Raw genomic sequence first — 21,230 nt, forward strand, 5'->3', positions numbered from 1 at the left:
GCAGAAGAGAGGATGTGTGTGCCCAAAAACTCAGATAAAGTAGGAAGCAAATTGTATTGAAATAAAGAAAAGCATACTTGACCTTTAACTTGGGAAGCACCCTTCCTTTATTCTGGACTGCAAAATGAAAACCCAAGACAACACAAGCGGACTCCCTGCTGCAGCCAGGATGGAGCGGGATGACTGAGAGCACCGGGGGATGCCCATCTCCCGTGCCTGGTTTGCAGCAGCACATCGTGCTCCTCAGACTGGTGCAAGTGGGAAGGGGGTACAGGAGGGATCTAATGCTGGCTATACCCTAAATGTGCTGGCAGGAAGCTCCTCCTGCCACGGAAGGGATTATCCTCCTTGTTATCCCCATTTATGGCAATTTGTGGCCCATTCAGGCTGTTTGGATCTGTGGCAGTGTTTCTTTAGCTAATTCAAGCCAAAGGCTTTGCTCTATCCCCCTGTTTAGCAGTTGTTACCTGGTTCCAAGCACTCTTTTGAGTTGTATCCTCAAAGTCAAGAGCAGACCTGGATGCCTGAGGCAAGCCCTGCAGCAGGGCACCACAGGGACACAATCCAGCCCTTTCTGGCTGTTTCTGGACAACCAGATGAGGCTTTGTCAGATGCTGCTGTCATATCTCTAAAACATCTGGCAGCAGCAGAAATTAGCAGTTCTTTTCAGTGTGGCAGCTGCTCTTTCAGGCTCCTCTAGGGTACTTGTGCCAGCACATTTAGTGTTGCCTCTCATTGGGGTCTGGCACGCCTGTGCCTCCAAGCGGCCACTGGCCGCTCCGAGCATGACACCAAGCACTGGACCATCCTGCACTGTTCCATTCCTGGAATTTGCTGAACTGATTCCCAGATTTATTCAGAGAGAAGTGAGGCAGATGACTGCCAAATGAAGGTAATAGCAGTTTCCAAAAGAGGTATAAAAACTTGCAGTGCTGCCCCCAGAGTTCAGCTTTCATTTATATTTAGAAGCTAACAAAATCATGTTTTGTGTACTGCATCTCACTGACAGGTAGCCACAGGGGTCATTTTTCCATAGGTACTGCTAGAGCTATAGATATACAGATATATGTGAGTCAATATGTATAAACATTTCTTTGTGTAAGTGCTTTTTTACATGGGACTCGATATCCAGGCTGACTTTGAAGCTCAATGGGCCTCTTGAGCATGGTACTGTGCAGTCCCTGACCACTTTGCTGGTTTGCAGGCTTGGAGTACCTTGTGGCAGGACACGAGGACGTCCGAACGGGCAGGCTCATTGTCAACATGAAAAGTTTTGTCCACCAGTGGAAGTCGGCTCTCGGAAGAAAGGTCTTGGAGATTTTGAAAAGAGACTGCAACTAGAGGTGTACAGCTGCCTAGGGCATTTCTTTATGCACAAAATGCAACAGCCTCCACAGAGAGAAGACCTCTAGCATGAAAACTGGAATGTAAGAAAATAGTGCCAAAACATGTAGTGAGGCATTCAGAGTTGTAGGCGCTGTCTAGTTTAACCCTTTCTGGCCAATGTTCTTTCACTTGCCTATAGCTTCCTTGTGAGGGCCTCACCTGAGCCCTGCGCATCGTTATCTTGAGGGAAACAAAAGGAAGGGTGGTGGATGCTTGTCTCGCTCCTGTACAATGTTGGAGCAGCTCCCATGAAGCCACTGATCACCCAAGACTAAATTGCCACCCTGGAAGAGCTACTGCTGAGAAGCAAAACACTGCCAGTACCACTAGCGTGGATCCTGAGTGGCTTCCAGAGGCTCCCAGAGGATGCTGTGGGGAAGGCAGTGGCCATAGCAGTGAGTAGGTGCTGGCACCAGTGTGGCAATGACAACCACTCTTTAGAAACACCCTCTTACAGGTTAGGACATGGCACCCATCAAAGAGAATTGGGTGCCACTTGCTTTTAACCTGTTTGCCCTGCTGAAGGTTTCAGGGGCTAGATTCTCTGCTGTTTCAGGGGCTAGATTCTCTGCTGTTGAGGAGGGAGCTGCTGGAGTGAATTGAATGCCTCTGCCTTGGCACAGGCGTGATGCAGGGCAGAGGCCAGCTCTCCACCCACTGCACGGCTGCAGAGAAGAGCCAGCTGCAGAGGGTGCAGCACCTCTGAGCTTTTGTCCCTGAAGTGTTAAAAAATGAACCTAGCCCTAGTGTAAATATTTCATTGTATAAAGCACTTTACTGCCTGCCACTTCACAGTGCAGGAAGTCTGATTGTGTTGGGGAAAGAAGAATTTGAAGGTGGCACGTGAAAAACTCCCTGAAACAGAAGCACTCCTGAAGACCCCCCGCAGTTGGACAGCATTAACAGTATAAAGGGAATGGCCAGCCTGGCACTGGCCACTCAGAATATCTGAGGATGCAATCTGAAAGATAAAGTATTTGCACTGAAGTCCCAGCTTCAGACCAGCACTTGGACCCCGTGGGCAGGACTCCAGCAAGACTTTGCAAACAGAGTGAGGAGAAGAGACTTTGAGATAAAAATGCAATTGCCGGAGGAGAAAAACTCCGACTGCAGGAAAAGGAGTGGATGCAGAGAATGGAAAGGACTTGCATTCACATATCACAACCCAGCGATTCATGGTGGGCCTGGAGTTTATTTTATTTTTATGTAAGTATTTAAAACTGAACATTTTATTTGTTTTCTTCTGTGTTATTGTTTGCAATATATGCAGCCATTATACTTCCTCATTAACACCAATATGAAATATAGCACAGTTTACTGCAGTTTTCAGCACTAAAATATATCTTTTCTATAAAGCATCTTTAAACCACATTGTATAGAGTGTAATTTCGTTCATGAGTGTGAGGGGAAAGAAGACATACAACACCAGAAAAGTTAGGAGTCTACCAATCCACTTTACGTATGTATTTTTCTTTCAAGGTCCTGTGGACTCTCAAAAAAAAGATACTATTTTGGTAAATTTTTTTTGTATCTCATGTATGTAATAAATATAATATTTCAACATCTTCTTCTCCTGTTACTGCTTATGCCAATGGCAGCAGGGTCTTCATGCATGCCCTAGAGAGCACAAGCAAAGATTGCACTGGGTGAGAAGAAGCTGCCACGGGGGATATTTTCCTTTCTGGTTGGGGGGTAAAATTCAACACGTGGAAAGAAGCGAAGTAGCATGGATGGCTCACAAAAATCCCATTTCATTCCTTGTTTTGGGAGGTTTATAAGCTCTTCACATAAGAAGGGGAATTGTACCTATATATTTTCAAAGGTGGCCAAATCCTTGCCTCCACACAGGCTCGAAGGCTGAGCTGCTGAGCAGGTACTTATAAGAAGCAAGTCAGGGATGGCAAAAGTAAGATTTGTTCCCTACATTTGAAACTACTAAGGGGAAAGAAAAGGCTATGGGAAACAAGTGCTGTGGCAAAAGCTCTATAAAAACACTGCAGAGTGAAGTCAAGCATCAGAAATTAGTGTCTAGGGGGTCAAGACTTAATCTGCAGTGTGGGCAGCAGCTCCCCAGGCAGGCGGTTAATCAGTGACTGTGGCAGCACCCATCTCCCTGGCGGAGCAGAGCACAGGGACAGGCTCTCCTATGGAGGCTCTCAGACACTAAGAGCCTCCAATAGCTCTGATTTAAAACTGTGGGTTTACCTGCTTGACATATTTTTAGCTTTGTTTTATTTTAATGCCACTAAAAATACATTTGCAATGGCTAGCTGATTAATGTGACCTTGTGAAAGCTGGAGGGTGTGAGCCCACCATCCCAGCCAGCTCAACATCTGTAGGAAACCAGGATGGCTTTGTTGGCAGTGCTGCTGATGGCATCTTGTCTGACTCCTGTTCTAGCCTTGGAGCTGGGCACTGATGGTTTTATGGAGGAAAGGGGTTAACTTCTGTGGGGCAAATCTGCCCATAAGAAATTTCTGTCAGGGGATTTTGGCTGGAAGAAGTGTCCCGTTACCCGGAGTGGGTGAGCTGGCTATCAAAGAATCACAGAACCAGTTGGATTGAAAAAGACCTCTGATATCATTGAATCCAAGCTTTGACCAATCGCCATCTAATCAGATATAAATTGGCACTAAGTGCCATGCCCAGATGTTTCGTAAACTCCTCCAGGGATGGTGACTCCACCAGCTCCCTGGGCAGCTCATTACAATGTTTAACATCCTTTCTGTGAAAGAATTTTTCCTGAAGTCCAACCTGAACCTCTCCTGGCACAGCTTGTCCTGTTGTCTTGTCTTGTCTCCTTTCAAGTGATTGTAGAGAGAGATAAGGTCTCCCCTGAGCCTCCTTTTCTCCAGGCCGAAGAACCCCAGCTCCCTCAGCCACTCGTCACAGGACTTACCCTCTAGACCTTTTATATCCCTCTATTCATATGAGATCACAAGATGGCCAGCCAGGCCCTCCTTAGCAGGAAAAGCTTCTTTGGGCAGTAAGTCTTTGCAACTCAGTGAGTTAATGGAAGCAGCCTGCCTGGTTTATCTGTTTACTCCCCTCTGTTATGTGTATGAGAAGAGGATACCTGTCTCTGCCCACCTGAAGAGTAGATGTATTGCTTGATGATTCCAGGAGTACCAATACCTTGTCCAGTCCTTCTGTGTGACAAGTATCAGTGGCAGGAAAACCATCCCAGTCATGATCAGAGTTGGCAACAGCACTCACAGAAGGGTGTTTTCTTCCAGAATTGCCCCGCTGATGCAGGCAAAGCTGGCAGCTGAGGCCAGGCTGCCCTTTCTGGATTGTGCTGCCAAGAGGGGAGCAGAGGTGAGTGCTGGATTTTCAGGAACCAAAGATGGGAACTGTCACAGTTCTCCCTAGAGCATCCTCATGCTGTCCTTATGCCTCACCTGCACCTAAAGAGCAAGTACCTCCCTGCTGCTGAAGGAAGCATGGTGGAGTCTTCAGCCATCCTGTTTCCAAGGCTGGAGGCCAGATGTAAGCAGTGGCGGGGGTCAGAGATAGGGGCTGGGGCTGCCTGCCAGAGCCCCCGTGCTCCTGGTTGTCTGTCAGCACTGCAGGAGGGAGTGATGTTGGACACATGTGCTTGGCTGGAGGAGGTGGAGCCAGGTGTGTTGGAAGCAGCTGCCACCACAACACTGACCCTGGCTACACACGTCAATACAGCCCCTCCAGCACAGCAACATATGATCCAAAGCTGTATTCCTCCAAGGCACTCACAGGACACCTCTTTCACTCTTGCTGGTGGACATGAGCACTCCGCTCTCTGGCACATGAGCTCTCAGTGAATGCTTTGGCACAGAGAAGGGAACACCTGGCTCCAACTGGTTTTTAATGCCTCCTTGCACCCTCCAAGGCAAATCCTGTGCCATAAGTACTGTCAGGACCAGGCACTAAGCCAAACACACACTGCTGAGTGAGTGAAGCTTTCACCACTGTCCTTTGCCACCGCTGCCACCTGTGGAAGAAAGCAAAATAAGCCATGCAGATCTGCCCATTAGTTTTCAATAACCTGAAGCTGGGGTCTTGGAGGAGGCTATACTCAGAGTCATCCCACATCCTCCCTCAGAGGTGGCCTTACACACCCTGCTCACCAGTACCTGCAAGCAGGGTGAGTCTCCCCAGCTGTGCAGGATCTTTGCAATGGATACCTCTGCCCAGCCCATTCATCAAGAAGCAGGAGGTGATTAGGTGAAACATCTGCTTTTATTCTGTTAAAGACCATTTTTCTCTTTGGATCACCTCAGCAGACACCAACCATGCCTACAGGTTCTGAGTACAACGAGGGCCAGCGGAGAAGCCACCTGCAGGCCCAGCCACATCCACCCCTGCAGCAGCAGCTGACCATGGATCCCCAGCAGCATGGCCCCTCTCTCCTAAGGAGTGCTACTGATGGGAGCCTCCTCATCCCAGACCAAGCCCTGTTGGGTTGCAGAAGTGCTGTGCCCTCCTGCCATGGTGAGAGGCTAGAGAGAACTCAGGGCATGTGCACAGGGCCTGTCCAGTCAGTGATTGCTCACCCCCAAGGAATGGAATCTTCCCGTTACAGTGGAAAATTACAGGCATGTTTAATATAGTTGCTCCAGCAGGCTAAATCTTCTGGGATATGACCATGTTGCTGAAAATGACTGAACATCTGGGACCACAGGCCTGCCTAAATGGAAATCTGGGCTGGTATGGGTAAACATAACAATTCAGGAACAAATAGCTGCAGTGTATTTTTTTTAATCTTTATTTTTAGTTATCGTATTGACTTCAATATCAACACACGATAGAATAAACATCTCAAAAATGTCCAGTGGCTGCTGCCTCAGCATCCACAGGAGCACTCTCTCTGATAAGGCTGGAAGGGATCAGCTGTCTGTGGGCCTTCTGGGCTGATGTGTTGATTTTTTGATGACGGTGTTTCCAAAGCATGCTCTTACCCAGGGGTCACAGCTTCTTGCCGCACTTTTCCCACAGTTCAGCACAGAAACTTCATGAATGCCTTGTATTGCTTCAAGGGAATGCAATGATGCCTCAGCAAGGCTCAAAAGCTGGGAAATGCACTATATATGGGAACTTGCTGGCATATTGAAAATGTTAGCATGGCCAAGACACTAGTGCGCTGCAGCAGGCCTTGGGAGGCCACTCTCTGTGTCTAGCCCATCTCCTCACTTCTCCATCACTCTTAGGGGTCCTTGGCAGCAAATATAATGCTGGGTTGCTTGAACATGTGATGTATCACTGGTGTGATGCACTCATGGGTACACTTAAGCCTGAGTCCTGTAGCCCAGAAAAATACCATCATGCCCAAGCTTTGTTGCACTGCAATATGCAGTTCGAGGTATCTGGACACTTTCACAGCTGTAGAAGACAGATACGAGAAGTTTGCCAGGCTGCTGGAAGGTCTAGGGGGGTTGCAGGCATGGATGAAGGTGTGTGTATGTGCATCTCCATGCTCACTTTTACATTTCCCAGATGGTGCTTTCTCTGCTCATGTCTCTGAGCTCCCCCTGACCAGGCAGGTTGCTCACACTGACAGCATTTCTTTCTTTGATATCTTGTCTCAGACTTATACATAGAAATTAAATACAAGACATGGCTTTTAAGTCATCTGGAAATTAGGGCTGGCAAAAGGCCGTCAGATCTGTATGAAAATTGCTGAGAAGAGTAAAGTTGCTTCCTAAAGCAAACATTAGTGAAATTTCCCTGAACTGACTTGCTGTGGACATGGATATGCACCCCTTCTAGCAGATGCAAAACGCAGCCCAGCTCCAGGTTCAGGACACATGCTGAGGTACACAAACAAGGCAAAAAGATTAAAACCAAACAACCATCCATTAGGCTGGCATTAACCTGGAGGAAAGGACATTCCTCACTGCAGTTCCTGTGGCAGATTCACACACATGATCTCTACCTGGATCAGTAGGAGATATTTCTCGTATTATAACTTCAAGATGTATATGTGTAAAAAATATGTTCGCTCTCTGTCTCTGCCCTTCATCAGAGCTTTCCTTGATTTACATCAGATGCAACTCGCATCTGTACCTCAAGCATTTGTGAAGCCTCCATGTGGTCAAATCTGCTGCATAATCTCTGCTTGGGCTTTATCTGAGTAACACCTGAAGGAGATAAGAAAACATTATTGCAGGTACACAGACAAGGATTAGAGATTCACCTCACCTAATGTGAGTTGCTGGTGGCAGATGGTGGTTGGGACAGGATCCTCCAATCCCCCCAGGGTTGCAGAAGAAACCCAAGAGCACCCTGAGGGGTCATTACTGCCCAACTGCCCCACAGGGGCAGGTGAGGGGGCAGGAAGATGCACAGGTACTTGTGTAGCTTGAGGAGCATCAGCAAGATGCTCTTGGCACAGAAGCAGGGGATTAAACTAATGCTGCATAGGGGCAGGGAAGTTAAACAGAAGTCCAAGCAGGGACACTGTCACCTCTGCAGCTGTGGGCACATACAGGGACAAGGGACCCCAGCCACGGGAGACGAGGAAGCCTCAGCATTCACCTTTTCCTGGGCATGGCTGCCTGGACCTGATCAGCCTCTCTTTCTCTAGAGAGCTACAACAAGAGGCCATTTCTTGACCTGCACAGCAGGTCCTTGAAAAGGCCCCCAGAGCTGCTGGTGTGACCGGAACAGGGAGGCCGATTCAAGGGAGCCTGAACCTGGTCATGGCAGCACACGCAGCCTGCAGTCCCCTAAGGGGGTTGAAAATGCTCGCGCGGAGCTGTGTGTGCAAAGTAAACGTGCCCAGAGCCACTCTGCAGTGCAAGCAACCCCCATCTGTGCCATCAAACACCTCTGACAAAGGCATTTTGGGAGGGATGCTGCCCTTGGGCAGCCCCCAGGCCAGGGGGTCAGGAGGGGATGAAGTGGTGCAGGGCTGTGCCACCAGCCAAGCTGACAACTCTGCAGTACAGATTCTCACCTACCAGTGCCCGGAGAAGTTCCTGAAAGCTATGTCATTTATTCGCATGTCTGTACCTCCGCAGAAGCAGCACATCCTGCCCCGTGACTTGGCCCTGGCCGCAGCCAACATCTACAAAGGCAGGAGGAAAAAAACAACAACAAGAAAACAGAAGCCAAGTTATGCAGCAGAGGGGGAATAAAAATATTTCCCTTGTCGCGGCGGGTGACCGGCAGAAACCCCGAAAGGCACTGTAAATACCATGTACCGCAGCTCGGACAAAGAGCCCGGCCTCGGCGCTCCGAGGAGCAGCCCCGGCGGCAGCGCTCCAGGGACCAGGGACAGTGGCGGTGCCGGTGGGACGGGCCAGCACTCCCAGTCCTGCTCGGGGACATAAACAGGACGCCCCACCTCTGGCTGATACCGATCAGCTGGACGAGGCAGAAGAGGGAAGAGGCCGGGCCCCCGCTGCTCCCCGGTCGCCTCTGAAATGACAAAGCATTATTGCAAATGACAAAATACAGCTCACATTGCAAAGAGCTCCCACACCCACGGGCAAGAGGAGGAGACGATCCGTGGGACTCCTGCCGCAGACTGCAGTGGGGTCTGCTCCCTTGCCTGTGCTCCATGCTGCTGACTCTTCAACACATTAAAAGCAATAACGACTGCGTTCTTCTGGGCAAAAAGCACTTGTAATTGGATAATGACCACTGAGCATCAGTAGGTGGGTTGCCTGAAGCCTGAAGGAAACCACGAGAATTTTTTTTCCACCCACAGCACTATTATGAAGCTGACAAGGTCCTGCTCTCTGCAACTCCCATTAATTTTACTGCCTGACCTTCGGGATTTATGACAGCTTTGTCTGACATTCATGGGGCAGACAGGTATTGTTACACGCCAACATAACCCAGGTAGCAGGCACGGGTTGTTCTCCACAAATGACTGCACTCCAGTCAACTTTGGAAAACTCCTTGCTTTTGTACGGGGAAATACTAAATAAATGAGATTCACTTTAAATTCCAGTCTCCCTTTCCACCCTCAGGGAAACACAACACATGCCAGAGAACAGAAATCACTGTTCATCCTGTATTCAAACAACAGGCAAGCTTAAATCCTTAGAAATCCTTGAATACCCAGCAGATGATGACATACACTGAGGCCATACCATACCTGTCATTTAAACCCTCTGTGACTTGAAAAAAGTCAAATACACTGCAGTTACATTAGCCAGGGGCAAAGGAGGAGTGACCAGCTGGCATTCTCATTCTTTTCCTTCCAGGACTCTGGCAGAGCCTTTTTTTATCCTCTATGTAACATCAAAAATAGAGAGAAATCAAAAAGAACTAAAATAGCAACACTACAAGAAATAACACCATCAGGAGTTCCTGTTCACAAGGCTATCCTGGCATTCATCTGGGGCTGTTGACATATTTAATAGTCACCCAGTCTCTGCCAGCTGGATGCCAGCTCCAAACTCAAATCCACAACTGTGATAACTTCTTGCTTCATGTTACAATTCCTGCACTGTTATTTTTCCTGCAGCATGAGTTAGCAGCACAGCTTATTCTGAGGAACAGCTTATCTGAAGGCATCCTGAAAAATAGACCTACATGGGTCATCTCCACATTTTCCCTCACCTGGGGAAGCAAGGATTTGCTTTCTTGTTATGTTAAGGAAGGCTTTTTTTATGAGTTAATTGTAGTAAAGAAAGCCTATTGCTTTGCTGGCAAAGGAGTATGAGCATTACCATAATTTTAGTATAATTTCTGTAATGTTATGAATGTTTTTTCATTAAACTGAAAAAACATTTTAATTTTAATTGTCTGTAACCCCTGGAGATCTATGTCTTCCCAATTCCCCCTCTCAAGCTGGTGCAGAATTGCACTCTTGGTGGATGCTGGTGCTGGGTTATACTAAGTGCTGTCCAAAGACGTTTTCTCCCAAAACACTGCAGTGTCTGAGGGCTCTGGGGAAACCAAAGTTTGGGGGAGAAGTGTTGTCCCCTTTGTCTTCTTTGGAGGATTTTGTTTTCCTTCCCTGGCATTACTTGGGAGCGGCATGGGGCTGGGCTTTCACAACTGGCAGTGCTTGCATGGTAAGACCACCACACCTCCCACTTGCCACAGTCCAGACAGATGCTTTGTAGCCCATCCCCTCCACCAGCAGGCCACCATCAAGCAGCAGATGCCACAAGGGTGGAGGCAGAACCCTGTCTGCCTGCAGGAACCCCAGTCCCAGGGAACACATGCTGGCTCACAGCCTGCTGGTGACAGCTTAGCTGCTGTGGAACAAGCCTGCTGAGAACCAGTAATGTGGTTTTGAATCCACCCACCTTCCCATCCCTGGAAGTGCTCAAGGGCAAGTTGGATGGCACTTTGAGCAACCTGGTCTAGTGGGAGGTGTCCCTGCCCATGGCAGCGGGGTTAGAAACAGATGGTCTTTAAGGTCCCTTTTAATCCCGAACCATTGTGTGATTCTGTTTTCAGCACACATGAAAGCTGTCACAAAACATAAAGTGTGGCTTTGGAGCCCACCAAAGGCCTCCTCTTGTAGGTTTGGGGCGGGGGGGATCCCTCACTGAGCGTGCAGACATCTTAGAGCCAGTAAAGTTCACCTATTGCAAACCAGAGGTGCTACAGACCTCACTCACTGCAACCAAGTGGGTTTATCCTAATAACTCACAAGCTGCTAAGCACTGACTTCCACTGCAATTGTCTCCCTGCCACTCACTGATTAAACACTCTTTTAATAATAATAAGCCATAAAGATTACTGACTCATCCTTGCTCTTACAGTTAAGGAAATGGTCAATTGGTCAATTGTATTAAGCATCACAAAACTCAAAAAAAATGAGATTCCTGTTAAGGGATCCACTGTTTTGCCCTTTATAAACTGAGAAACAACCTTCAGATATCAGTTCCCAGCCAACACAACATTTGGCTGTGTTATAATTAGATATTAGTTTAGTTGCTGCTCAAGCTTGCAGTTACAGTGCTTTCCACTGCAAACCCACTTGAGCTGTGGGACTTGGCCAATGGTTCTGACCTTTTCTCATCAATGAAATACAAGTTATTTTTGAGAGAGCTGGTGCCTCCACATGCTTTTTTTCCCTTGATGCTGTCATGCATCCATGATAACTTTATTAAGCAGAGAGGGAAACAATAGCAGTGACCTATTGTAGCACATACTGGGAAGGATTGTTTTTTAAATGCAAATGGTAAACAATAAAATCCATTTTGACTCTGTATCACATTATGTGACAAGAGAGTGAACAAACAGAGATAGCTACTGTTCTGAGCGAACAGACACAAAATAACACAGTTAATAAAATTTTTCCTTGACTTTGCCTCCCTCACATTCACAGCCTTGGAGCCCTCCAGTATCTTTAGCTGCTGCTATGTTGGCCACTGTACTGGGTGTGACAGTGAGTTGCAGATCCCTATGCCGTGCCACCCTCGCTCTTCTGGGAAGGTCCTTCCTGGCACTGGCTTCTGTCACACCCTTCATGCAGGAGCAGCACAGGGGGCCCTTAGGGCTGGTTTTCTCCCACATTCACAGAGGTTCAGCACACATTTCAGGGCACCCTTGCACTGTGCTGGCGGAACATCCCTGCAGGCAGCAGGGGCTGCTGGCTGCCATGGTTCTCGGGTGCAAGGGCAGTGCTGGTGCTGAGGGTGAGCACAGGGAGCTTCTCCAAAGAAGTGGCTGCACGAAACAGAGACAGGAAAGGGGGTGAAGTGACAATAATGTCCAAATGGGACAGAGCTGGTTGCTGCAGCCAGCAGTGTCCCCACTATGCATGAGTACCATGCATGGGCATTGTGAGTTTCTCAGAAGAGAGCATCTAAAAATATCCTTTTAAAAAGAGAAATGGTGGCAAGTTGGTGGTAAGGAAGAATCTGTAGGAAGACATCAAGTATGGCAAAAAACATGGAAGCGGGCAAAAGAAGACAACCACTCAAAATAATAATAACCACCTCTAATAACCTAGCAGGCTGGTACTCAAAGGCTTGAAAGAGCTAAATATAGTTAAGTCCTGTTTTATTTTCCAATGCAAATCATCCAGGCACATTACAAAACACTGAAAGCTTGCAGTTCATGTTTAGTAAGCACTTTCACTGGCAAGTATGGGGACACGTGTAGGGGAATCTCTGAGCAGCACTCTCAGCATAGGTGCTCAAAGAGTTGCCTTTTTTTCAGTTATACCTCTTGGTTTAGTAAAAAGTGGCATTCCTTGATGAGTACCTTCTTACACCTCTTCCCTTAGACCATCACGGACACAAGGCTGACTTGATGGCACTCCAAACCTCAGCTCCCTAAAGGCAGAGATGTTTTTGCCCTCACCAACGCCTGACCCCACTTGGGCCAGGGGCTGGCTCCTGCCCACAGCCAGCCAGGCGCCAGCTGGGAGCAACATCCGCATTGGGAACGGCTCCTGGCTGGCACCTCGCCGGCCTTGCTCCCAGGCAGCTGAGGGCAGAGCTCAGTTTCTTGGGTTGATTGCTGCACCGAAGGTCTGCAGGGCAAATTGCACCACACTACCTGGCACTCTGCAGGAGGCATGGATGTGCAGCCATAGGTCTACAATTTACATTTAAAGAATTAATAAAAATTCCAGGCCAGAGAGCTTCTGTGAAGTTTATAACCTTGACATTTTTTTATCACCCCCTGGCTTGTTTCTTTTCCCCTTTTTAACCAAACCAACCCATACAAATTAGTATTTGAAAGTATGCAATTAGCAAGCTGCTCCTGCAGCTATGCAGTTCTCCTGCCACCCATTTTCCCAATGGGGGGAAATCAACAATAAAGAACAAAGAAAAGAATTTGCTGCCTCATATTAATGACTGCTGTTTGAGGACAGCATTTGTATTTTAAATGAATAGCTTGCTGAGGACAAAAAGGTCAGAACTGCATTTTATGGTAGCGGTAGAATAGCAGGAGGACAGAAGAAAGGCGAAAGCTGCGAGCAGACAGGCGGAACAACACGCTCTGCTTGCTGGAGAGGCTGGGATCAGCGCCCGGCCACGCTGGGGCCACGCGTTCAGGAGTCAAAACACGGGCACGGTCCTGCAAGGTGGTGAGGACAGCGGTGGGAGAGGAGAACACACATCCCAGCCAGCTCAGTGAGGTCTGAGGCATACAGCATGGTTCAGGCATACAGCTCAGCCCAGTGATCCCCCCCAAAATCCTTCCCTTCTGCAAAGCCATATGGATCCATCTCCTTGCAAATGGAATTTTTTCATGAACTCCGAGGCCCTGATTGTGCATTGTCCCTCAAGACGCTGCCTTATGGATACACAATAAAACCCTGCCAACATCCAGCAAGGAAGCCTGTGCCTGTGTGTTGAGTGCAGAAAATGTGCCCTTTGCTACCTTAACATCTCCAAATTGCCTGAAGTTAAATCTAAGTTGTTAAACCCAAAAGAAACCTGATGTTGATTCAAGTATACTGCAGAACTCCAGCCCTTATCCATAGGTATTGATCAGCACCTTCCTGAGAACAGAACCTGCTGGCTCTTTGAGGCTTCAGGATAAAAATGAGCCAGTATGGGACTATTTTAACTAATTATATGCAATCAGAATGAAATAGCCACACCACAACAGATGACAAAGCTAGCCAGAAAGGAAATCCAAAGTCACCCAGGGAACCCTGAGATGGACACTCCACTGGGGTAGTACCTGAACAGCCAACTTGCAGCCAACCTCTGCAAAGCTGTTGAGAGCAGCAAGAAGCTTCTCCAAGCACAAGGGCTTGTGCCACTAACCTTTCCTGGTGTAAAGCAGCCCACGGTCCCACTGGGCCACAGGGACTGACTGGATCCCCACAGGCTGTGTCTGGGATGTATGACTCCCTGCCAGACCCCTGGGTGAGAGGTGCCACACTTGGCACCCACAGGACATCTGCCCTTCCTTTGCCCAGGAACATCCCTGGCCTCCTGGGGAACCTCCTTGCTGCTTTGAACTCTGGCACTATGACCTAACAGCGAAATCAGATTGGTACCCAGTCAGAGAGAGGGCAAAATCCTCCCACACCATCCCCCACTATTTCCAGAGGTTTTATTCCTGGTGCTCTGCAGTGCCCTCTCCTCCTCCTTCTTGGGGTCCTTTCTGTTGCTGCCATCACCTCCTGCTCATTGCACATCTCCTGGCTGCTTTACCAGGAGCCCACAGCGGCCAGTCTGGGCCTGGAGTGTTTGCACCCATGTAGGGCCTTCCTCAAAGGAAACATGAACCTCTTGCCTGAGCCCTCACAGCAGCTCTGATTCCAGAGCAAGGCTTTTGAGAAAAAAGTAGGGTATGTTAAAGCTGAGTGACTGCTGAGCTCTCTTATTGACCATAATAGGACAGTGAATAACTTTTCATTAAGTGCATGTTTCTGGCAGTGTAACAAGCCCTTACTTGCAATCGTGTGTGAAGCACAAATGGCCTAAAGGCATCACACCTGAAGGAAAAATTCCAGGCCCTTCAATAATGTATTCACATTTTTAGCATACATTCAAAATGTTTAGTGCAGTAGAAAAAACATGTGTTCTGGTCTCTGGAGCCTTGGTAGTCCCTGAGAGACAAGAAGGAAGGCTGCAGCTTTCCAGCAGTGACTTCCCGGCATGCATCCTTCTTTGAAATATTCAAGCCAAGAGAGAAATCAGAAAATGAGCTGGAAAGCAATGATGGCTGAGCAAATAAATGCACTTTTTGAACCAGGGTAGTTAAGAATGTGTTCCTGGAAAGAGTGACTGTAAATCTGTGAGCCAGATAAAACTGATCTGCTGCCACCCTGATTCCCCTACCCATGATTCTCCTACAGCAGCTCAGAGATGCCTGAGAATCACTTTGGCCTTTCTCCACACACTTCAGCTATGAAAAGAAACAGCCAAAAAAGTATCTCTTTAAATAGGTGCTCCCATGGTGCAGGTTAGCCCTTGTGTTGAGTAGAGCGGGCAAATAATCCTGCTCCAGGCAAGGAGGGATGGGAAAAAGTGTTATTCCAGGAATCATCACCCAGTAGGATTTACAGGCTGTTAATAGGATATTTTAGTCTGTGATGGAGCTGGAGAGAAAGGGGTGCTGGTGTTAGACAGGATGCAGAAGCAAGGAGGTCTTTACTGATTTATCCTCCATCAATGGCACCCAAGGTGCTGCATGGAAGCCTGGCTCAAGAACTCATAGAGACAGTGGCCAACCATGACTGGGGCACATTGCTCTGGGCTTCTGCATGGCACCAAATGCACCTGCAAGAGCAGCTGAGAGGTTATCACAGCTTCATCAGCATTCACTGAATGTCCCCAGGTGCTGGGAGGGGCTGGTGAGAGCTGGCCATGACCCCAGGCAGGGTTTCCACAGCACTTCCAGCTGCTGGAGCACCCCCAAGAATAGGTGGCACCCTGACATGCAACACTCCTCCTCCAGCTCTGCCACAGGCTTCTGGAGGCAGAGCAGCTATTATGGCCATGATTTTTCAATTCCTCTTTTCTTAAAAACCCAGTTTGTTTCTGGCTTACAGGTATCAATAGGGGAAAGGTGCATGGATACAGGAAAACAACTTCAGACATGCACCTTGCAAAGATGATTTATATTTTTGCCTTTTTTCAGTGCTTGTACCAAGGTTTCACCAACCTACAGCCCGAAAGTCTTCCTGTAACACCTGGAAATTTTCTTCATAAACTGTGCCAAAGTTCAGGAAAACAAATTTGCCTGGCACAAGCAAGAGACTGGGAGCAGGAATTCTTGAAAAATGCTAATAATGTCTCAAACTATTTTTCCCTTAGCTGGGAAATCATTCTGCTTGAAATAGAACGGGCAGGAAGATGACAGAGAATTTTTATAGCAGTCCCTGAACCACAGAATATGAGCAAATTTTGTTTTGTTTGGGATAGCTTAGAAAACACTTCTGGCCCTTTTATGTAGGTGAGTTTTCCATTTGGTGGAAGGGAAAATAGCAGTATTACTAGCCTCTGTTTGCACTGTCAGCCTCTGTACCTCCATAGAGATGGAGACACAGAATTTGCATCCATTTTCCTTCACTTTGCATTAATGTGAATGAAACACATTCGCAGTATGTAAATAGAGGACTTAGCACAGCAGCCCTGCTTGCATGAATAAGTCTTTTAAGCTCCTCTGCCCTTTCTACCCCACAGCTGCATAGATAAATAAAAAAAAGTCCTTATTATATTTGTGGTGGCTAAAATTAAAGGTCTATGCTAAACAAAGTAAACAAAGCCTTCACACTTGTCCCCTATCACTTGCTTGCTGCTCCTTAAATCCCTTTGCTTAGGTTCTATTAACTTGGTGGGAGAACACTGTTCTGGGAGAGTGTTAGAGCTGGAGATACAGTTGTGTACTGACAATGGTGGGGTCTTTGCCAGATATGAAGCACAAAGGCAAACAACTGATATGCTGCATCCCCCATGTTCATATAAATAGAGAGTGCTTTATCCACATTCTTTTTATAGTTACTGAGATGTTGTTAAAAGGGAGAGAGAATCCGTGACAAATTTTCAGACTTGAAAGCCCATCTGGTTTGAACATGGTCAGTTGGGATATAATTGTCTGGGGGGTAATCTGGAAGAGGATGAACCAATCACCCCTTGTCAATTATGCATCCATCCATTCATACAAGCATGCACACATCCAGGTGACAGCTGACCTTTTTTTGGAAACAAAAAAAGAAAGGAGAGGGTGAGGAAAGACTACCCCAACACCGCATCCCACATGCTGCAAAGCACAATTTTGCCCCTCACATGTGCCTCCGTTCCCCTCGAGGTATCATCCCAGTCTTGTCCAGAGCCAACTGGACCACTGTATCGCGCATCGCACTTTTCCCAGAACCCTCCCAGCTCCTGCAGCCACATCAGAACTTTCCTTCTCTCCAGATATCCCCAGTTCTCTTCCCTCTGGTCCTGGCCATCACTCACCCTTCTCCTCCAAGCCTCTTTAGTTCTCCTGACCTCTCTCCCAGTCCTGCTCTCTAGGTGTTTGGGGAACAGGGCTGTTGTCCCCTCACTCCCTTGTTGTTCCCTAACATGCCTGCCACGGCTGGTGGAGTCACCTGGCCCATGCCTTGGTGGGTTCACAGATCCTGTACAAGCAGGTGAAATCGCAAGGTATGGCACCACGCATCTTCCAGGCAGCTCCACAAGACCACGGGTCCCACCTAAGTGGAGTTGAAGTTTTTAGGGGATGCAGAACCAGAGCTGGGATGCTAAAAGTCCCAAACTGCTAACGTATGAAAGTCCCAAATTGCTAACATCTACGGACATGAGAGACCTTTCCTATCACTTACCCTGACCTCCCCACCACAGCCTGGACTCCTCTGTGCTATGACAGTCCTCTCCTCAGGAAAGCATGTCGCTTTCCTTTAAGGAGTGGGAGAAATTGCAGGGTCTGTACCTCTGGCCCTGTGCCTCCAGTCACCTGTGAAATGTTTAGGAGTAAAAATTAGGGGCTGAAGGTCATGGCAAAAATGGTGCTGGGAATGAGTGGATGAACATCTTCAGCATCTCTCAGAAAACCTGAGAAAAATGCAGCTTCCCTGGGTTGCTTCAAATGTTACTTTTCAAAGAGAGAAACCTAATGACTAAAACAAGCTCTTGGTGTTTTCTGCAGAAGGTAGGTGCCACCTCTGGGTGGCAATCAGCATCCTCCTCTCCATACTATTGGTGCCTTCCAGCTTACTGCCTGCTCCCAGAATATCCTCCCACGTGGCAAACCTTTGGGTTTGCAGACTCAGAGCAACTACCATTTACTGCTCACACCTGGCTCATATCACACTCCTCCTTGCGGAAATAGCCCTGTAGCCACAAGCTTTGCTGTGTCTTCAAGGTGCTCACCCCATCAGACCAGGGTGTGCAGCACAAAAGAAAATTCAGTCCATTTTTTATCATTCCAGTAATTCTTCAGGGAAAGAGAGCCATCTCAGTGTGTGGGCAGTCGAAGAGCCAGCACTAGGACTGGCTGAAAGGACTTCATCCCTTCCACACTTGCTGTCCCTGCAGCAGAAATATTCCTGCTGTGCTAATGGGGTTAAAAAGATGGGTACCCAGGCACTAAGAATTAAGAGAATTTGAGTTCATAACATGGTTGAGTTTTCTTTTGAAATGGCTGTGTAAACTCACAAATGACTAGCATGTAGACATCAAAACTTCCACATAAGTAAACACAAAAATGGACTTGGCACCTTTTCTTAAACTAAAATGTTATGAATGTAGTGGAATTTATTTGTAGGCCAAGGCATTATGGTAACAGAACATAAACTTTTAGGGCAGACAGTTATCTGGCATAATAATTCTGTCTTTACTCATTAACAAACATCAGTAAATGCGTGCTGTAGACACCAATATTGGGAAGTGTCGGGTACAGTGGCTTCTTTGTGAATGAATGGTCTTTCTCTGAGAACTAGACCGCCGGTAATTAATTATCTCAATGTCTTTGATCTATTTACTTTGCACATATTTCATCTGTTTTGGTTTGTTACTTGCATTTCAATGACCTCTCACATTATGGAGCAATTCCTTCTGTTGGGAAAATTGCCTTTCCCTTTCCCATGGGAGCACAGCAGTGGACTAACTGCTTCTCAGAGATGACAGGTCCATTTTTTACATCTGTGAGCATGACTGCACTGATTTCAGGAATCTGCCTATATACAGCTGAGGACCTCACTTTGCTCCTATGAAGCCTACGTGTGCATTTATAGCAAACTGCAAACTCCCTTTGGAGTGTGAAGCTATTTGCCTGTTCCCTCAATTTTAAAGTTTAAATGTAGACAGAAATGGCAAAGGAGCACTTTCATTAAAGATGTCTTCTACTCATAAAAAGCAAGATCATCTCTATTTCTAACTACTAGTTACTCACTTAATTGTATTTAACACAGTAATTACAGTGAGATGGGGTGTGTATTGATTTACCTTAGAATTTCCCAGGGGCAGTTTTATTAAGTATTACATGTTGTGAACTTGAGTTAAAAAAACAGGCTGCTTCTTCTTTTTCTCTTTTTTCCTTCTTCTTTTTCATTTTCTTTTTGCCATGGCAGACAAAAAAAAGCCCCATGCCAATAGCACACCCATGAAATCCATGTGGGGGGTTTTTTCAGATTATTGGGATTGGAATATGTTGGGTAATTTCCAAGTCCTTCCTCCCACAGGCTGTTATTTCTGAGTATCTGGTGGTTTACTTTTAACAATTTATGCCATGCATTATACACTATAGTAAAAGCAGACCTGAGGAGGGACTAGAAAATATTTTATGTACTTTTGGTTTTCACTCTTGAAACATTCCACTCATCTCAACATTGAAAAAAGCACAGCAAACAACCTTTAACTGGAACTACTGAAATAAAATCAAAGTTAATTTTGCATCCAAAAGCTATGGCTGAGTTCAATTGTAGTTTGCTATAACCTTGCCCATTCCCATACAAACCAGCACTTCATTTTAGACAAAATTAGTTCTAGGTTGATATATACTGGAGAGATTGAGCTCAAGATGAGAAGCTAAGGTTATATTACCAGAAGACAGGTTATATCACCTCATCACTGCAGGAGAGGAACAGAAGGGCTCTGCAAAGACACTGGAGTGCAATTCACACCCTGTATCTGGAGGCCAGGGATTCAGTCTCCCACCTTTGAGCGCTGCTGTGATTTGAATGTAGTCTGCTTCTGTGCTCCAGCATCACACTGTCACCAGCCCTCTCTGGTGTTTGCCTCCCTTCGTGGTTCTTCTTACAGGGAGGGCCAAGATAGATTGGTTTTGCCTTCCAGGGTGATATTAGGGCATAAACAACATTTGCTCTCTTTCAGTTTTTTTTATTGACTGAACAGCTGCCCTTGAGCTGCACCATGAAGCAAATGAATTTGTCTGAGTTAATAAAGTGTAAAATGTATTGGACAGAGAGCACAGTAAAAGGATGTTTTAACAAAAGATGTTTTGTGCTTACTTTGAGTCACCATGATGCCCAGGCAGAAGAGGGAAGAAGAGGTGGCATCCCACCAGTTCTCCCAGCTCTGGACCTGAAGTGCTTGCAGCCAGCTGTGGAGTTGTCCTATCTGCCACTGCCCCACCAGTCCCTCAGCAGTACCATGAGAGGCAGTAGCCACTGCAGTTCTAATTGTCTTTTCCTCTACTTTTTGTGCCAGGGAGTGGCCAACAACAGCAACCAAGGGCTGGAATGCCAGTGCATTTTATATCTGACACTGAAGAGCAGTACTGGCATCATTTTAAGGCACTCTGCAAGAGGCAGTCATTGAACAACACTGTGGGAAGCATCCTGCATCCATTCATCAGTGGCTGATGCTTAGGGGACACAAGTGCCTTGCCCAGAACCACAGAAAGATAAGTTGGGGATTAAAGAGGATGAGATTTTGTCTTCCAGATCCCAGCAATCAGACTAGCAGCAGGCAACCTTTCAAAGTCCAGTACCATGCTGGTGTTTTCAACATTAGAGATTATGTGCACTGGGAGAAACTCAGCAGGAACTAGGAGGGTCATGGCTGCCAGTCCCCTTTTGGCAGGACCTGAGCAAGACTTCAGAGCCCCTTATAAACACTTCTCCAAAGATGCCATGCTGCCCTGTGGATACTAAAAAGCGAGCAGAGAAATTTTCTAGCTTTCTACAGCCACTTGTGAAAGTCTCATTTCTCACGCAGAATAGCTGGGAAACAGTTTGAGATTTTGTAAACTATTTCACAGGTGCAGGGTGTTGTGAAGATTGGTTTTGGTACACTGGAAAAATATTTTGGAAATGGGTGTTATACCATTCAGCCAATCACTCTGGTAGGTGGTTGATCAATGGACCAATCATATAATTCCTCTATTACAAACCAAGTTATATAAACGAGTTTGTAATTAATTAAATAATCCCATTTTATCCTGGACTTGAATTCTGTGTCGTTCTTCTCACCATCCTCAGTACCACAGCGACAGTGCCCCATCCCTGTCTTGCA

At 47.0% G+C, this 21,230-nt stretch overlaps 1 protein-coding gene across 1 annotated transcript in view; it reads left to right on the plus strand.

Moving 5' to 3' along the window:
* NTN4 (netrin 4) overlaps positions 1-2,947 on the plus strand; it is a 48,211-nt gene extending 45,264 nt beyond the window's left edge. The window contains exon 10 of the mRNA XM_082281117.1: positions 1,205-2,947. Coding sequence (XP_082137243.1) covers positions 1,205-1,341 — 137 coding nt within the window. The 3' untranslated portion in view covers positions 1,342-2,947. The remainder of the gene's footprint in view (positions 1-1,204) is intronic.
* Positions 2,948-21,230: the final 18,283 nt, after the last annotated feature.

Source organism: Coloeus monedula, assembly GCF_965178545.1.
Source record: "Coloeus monedula genome assembly, chromosome: 4".
In the NCBI taxonomy this organism is placed as follows: Eukaryota; Metazoa; Chordata; class Aves; order Passeriformes; family Corvidae; genus Coloeus; species Coloeus monedula.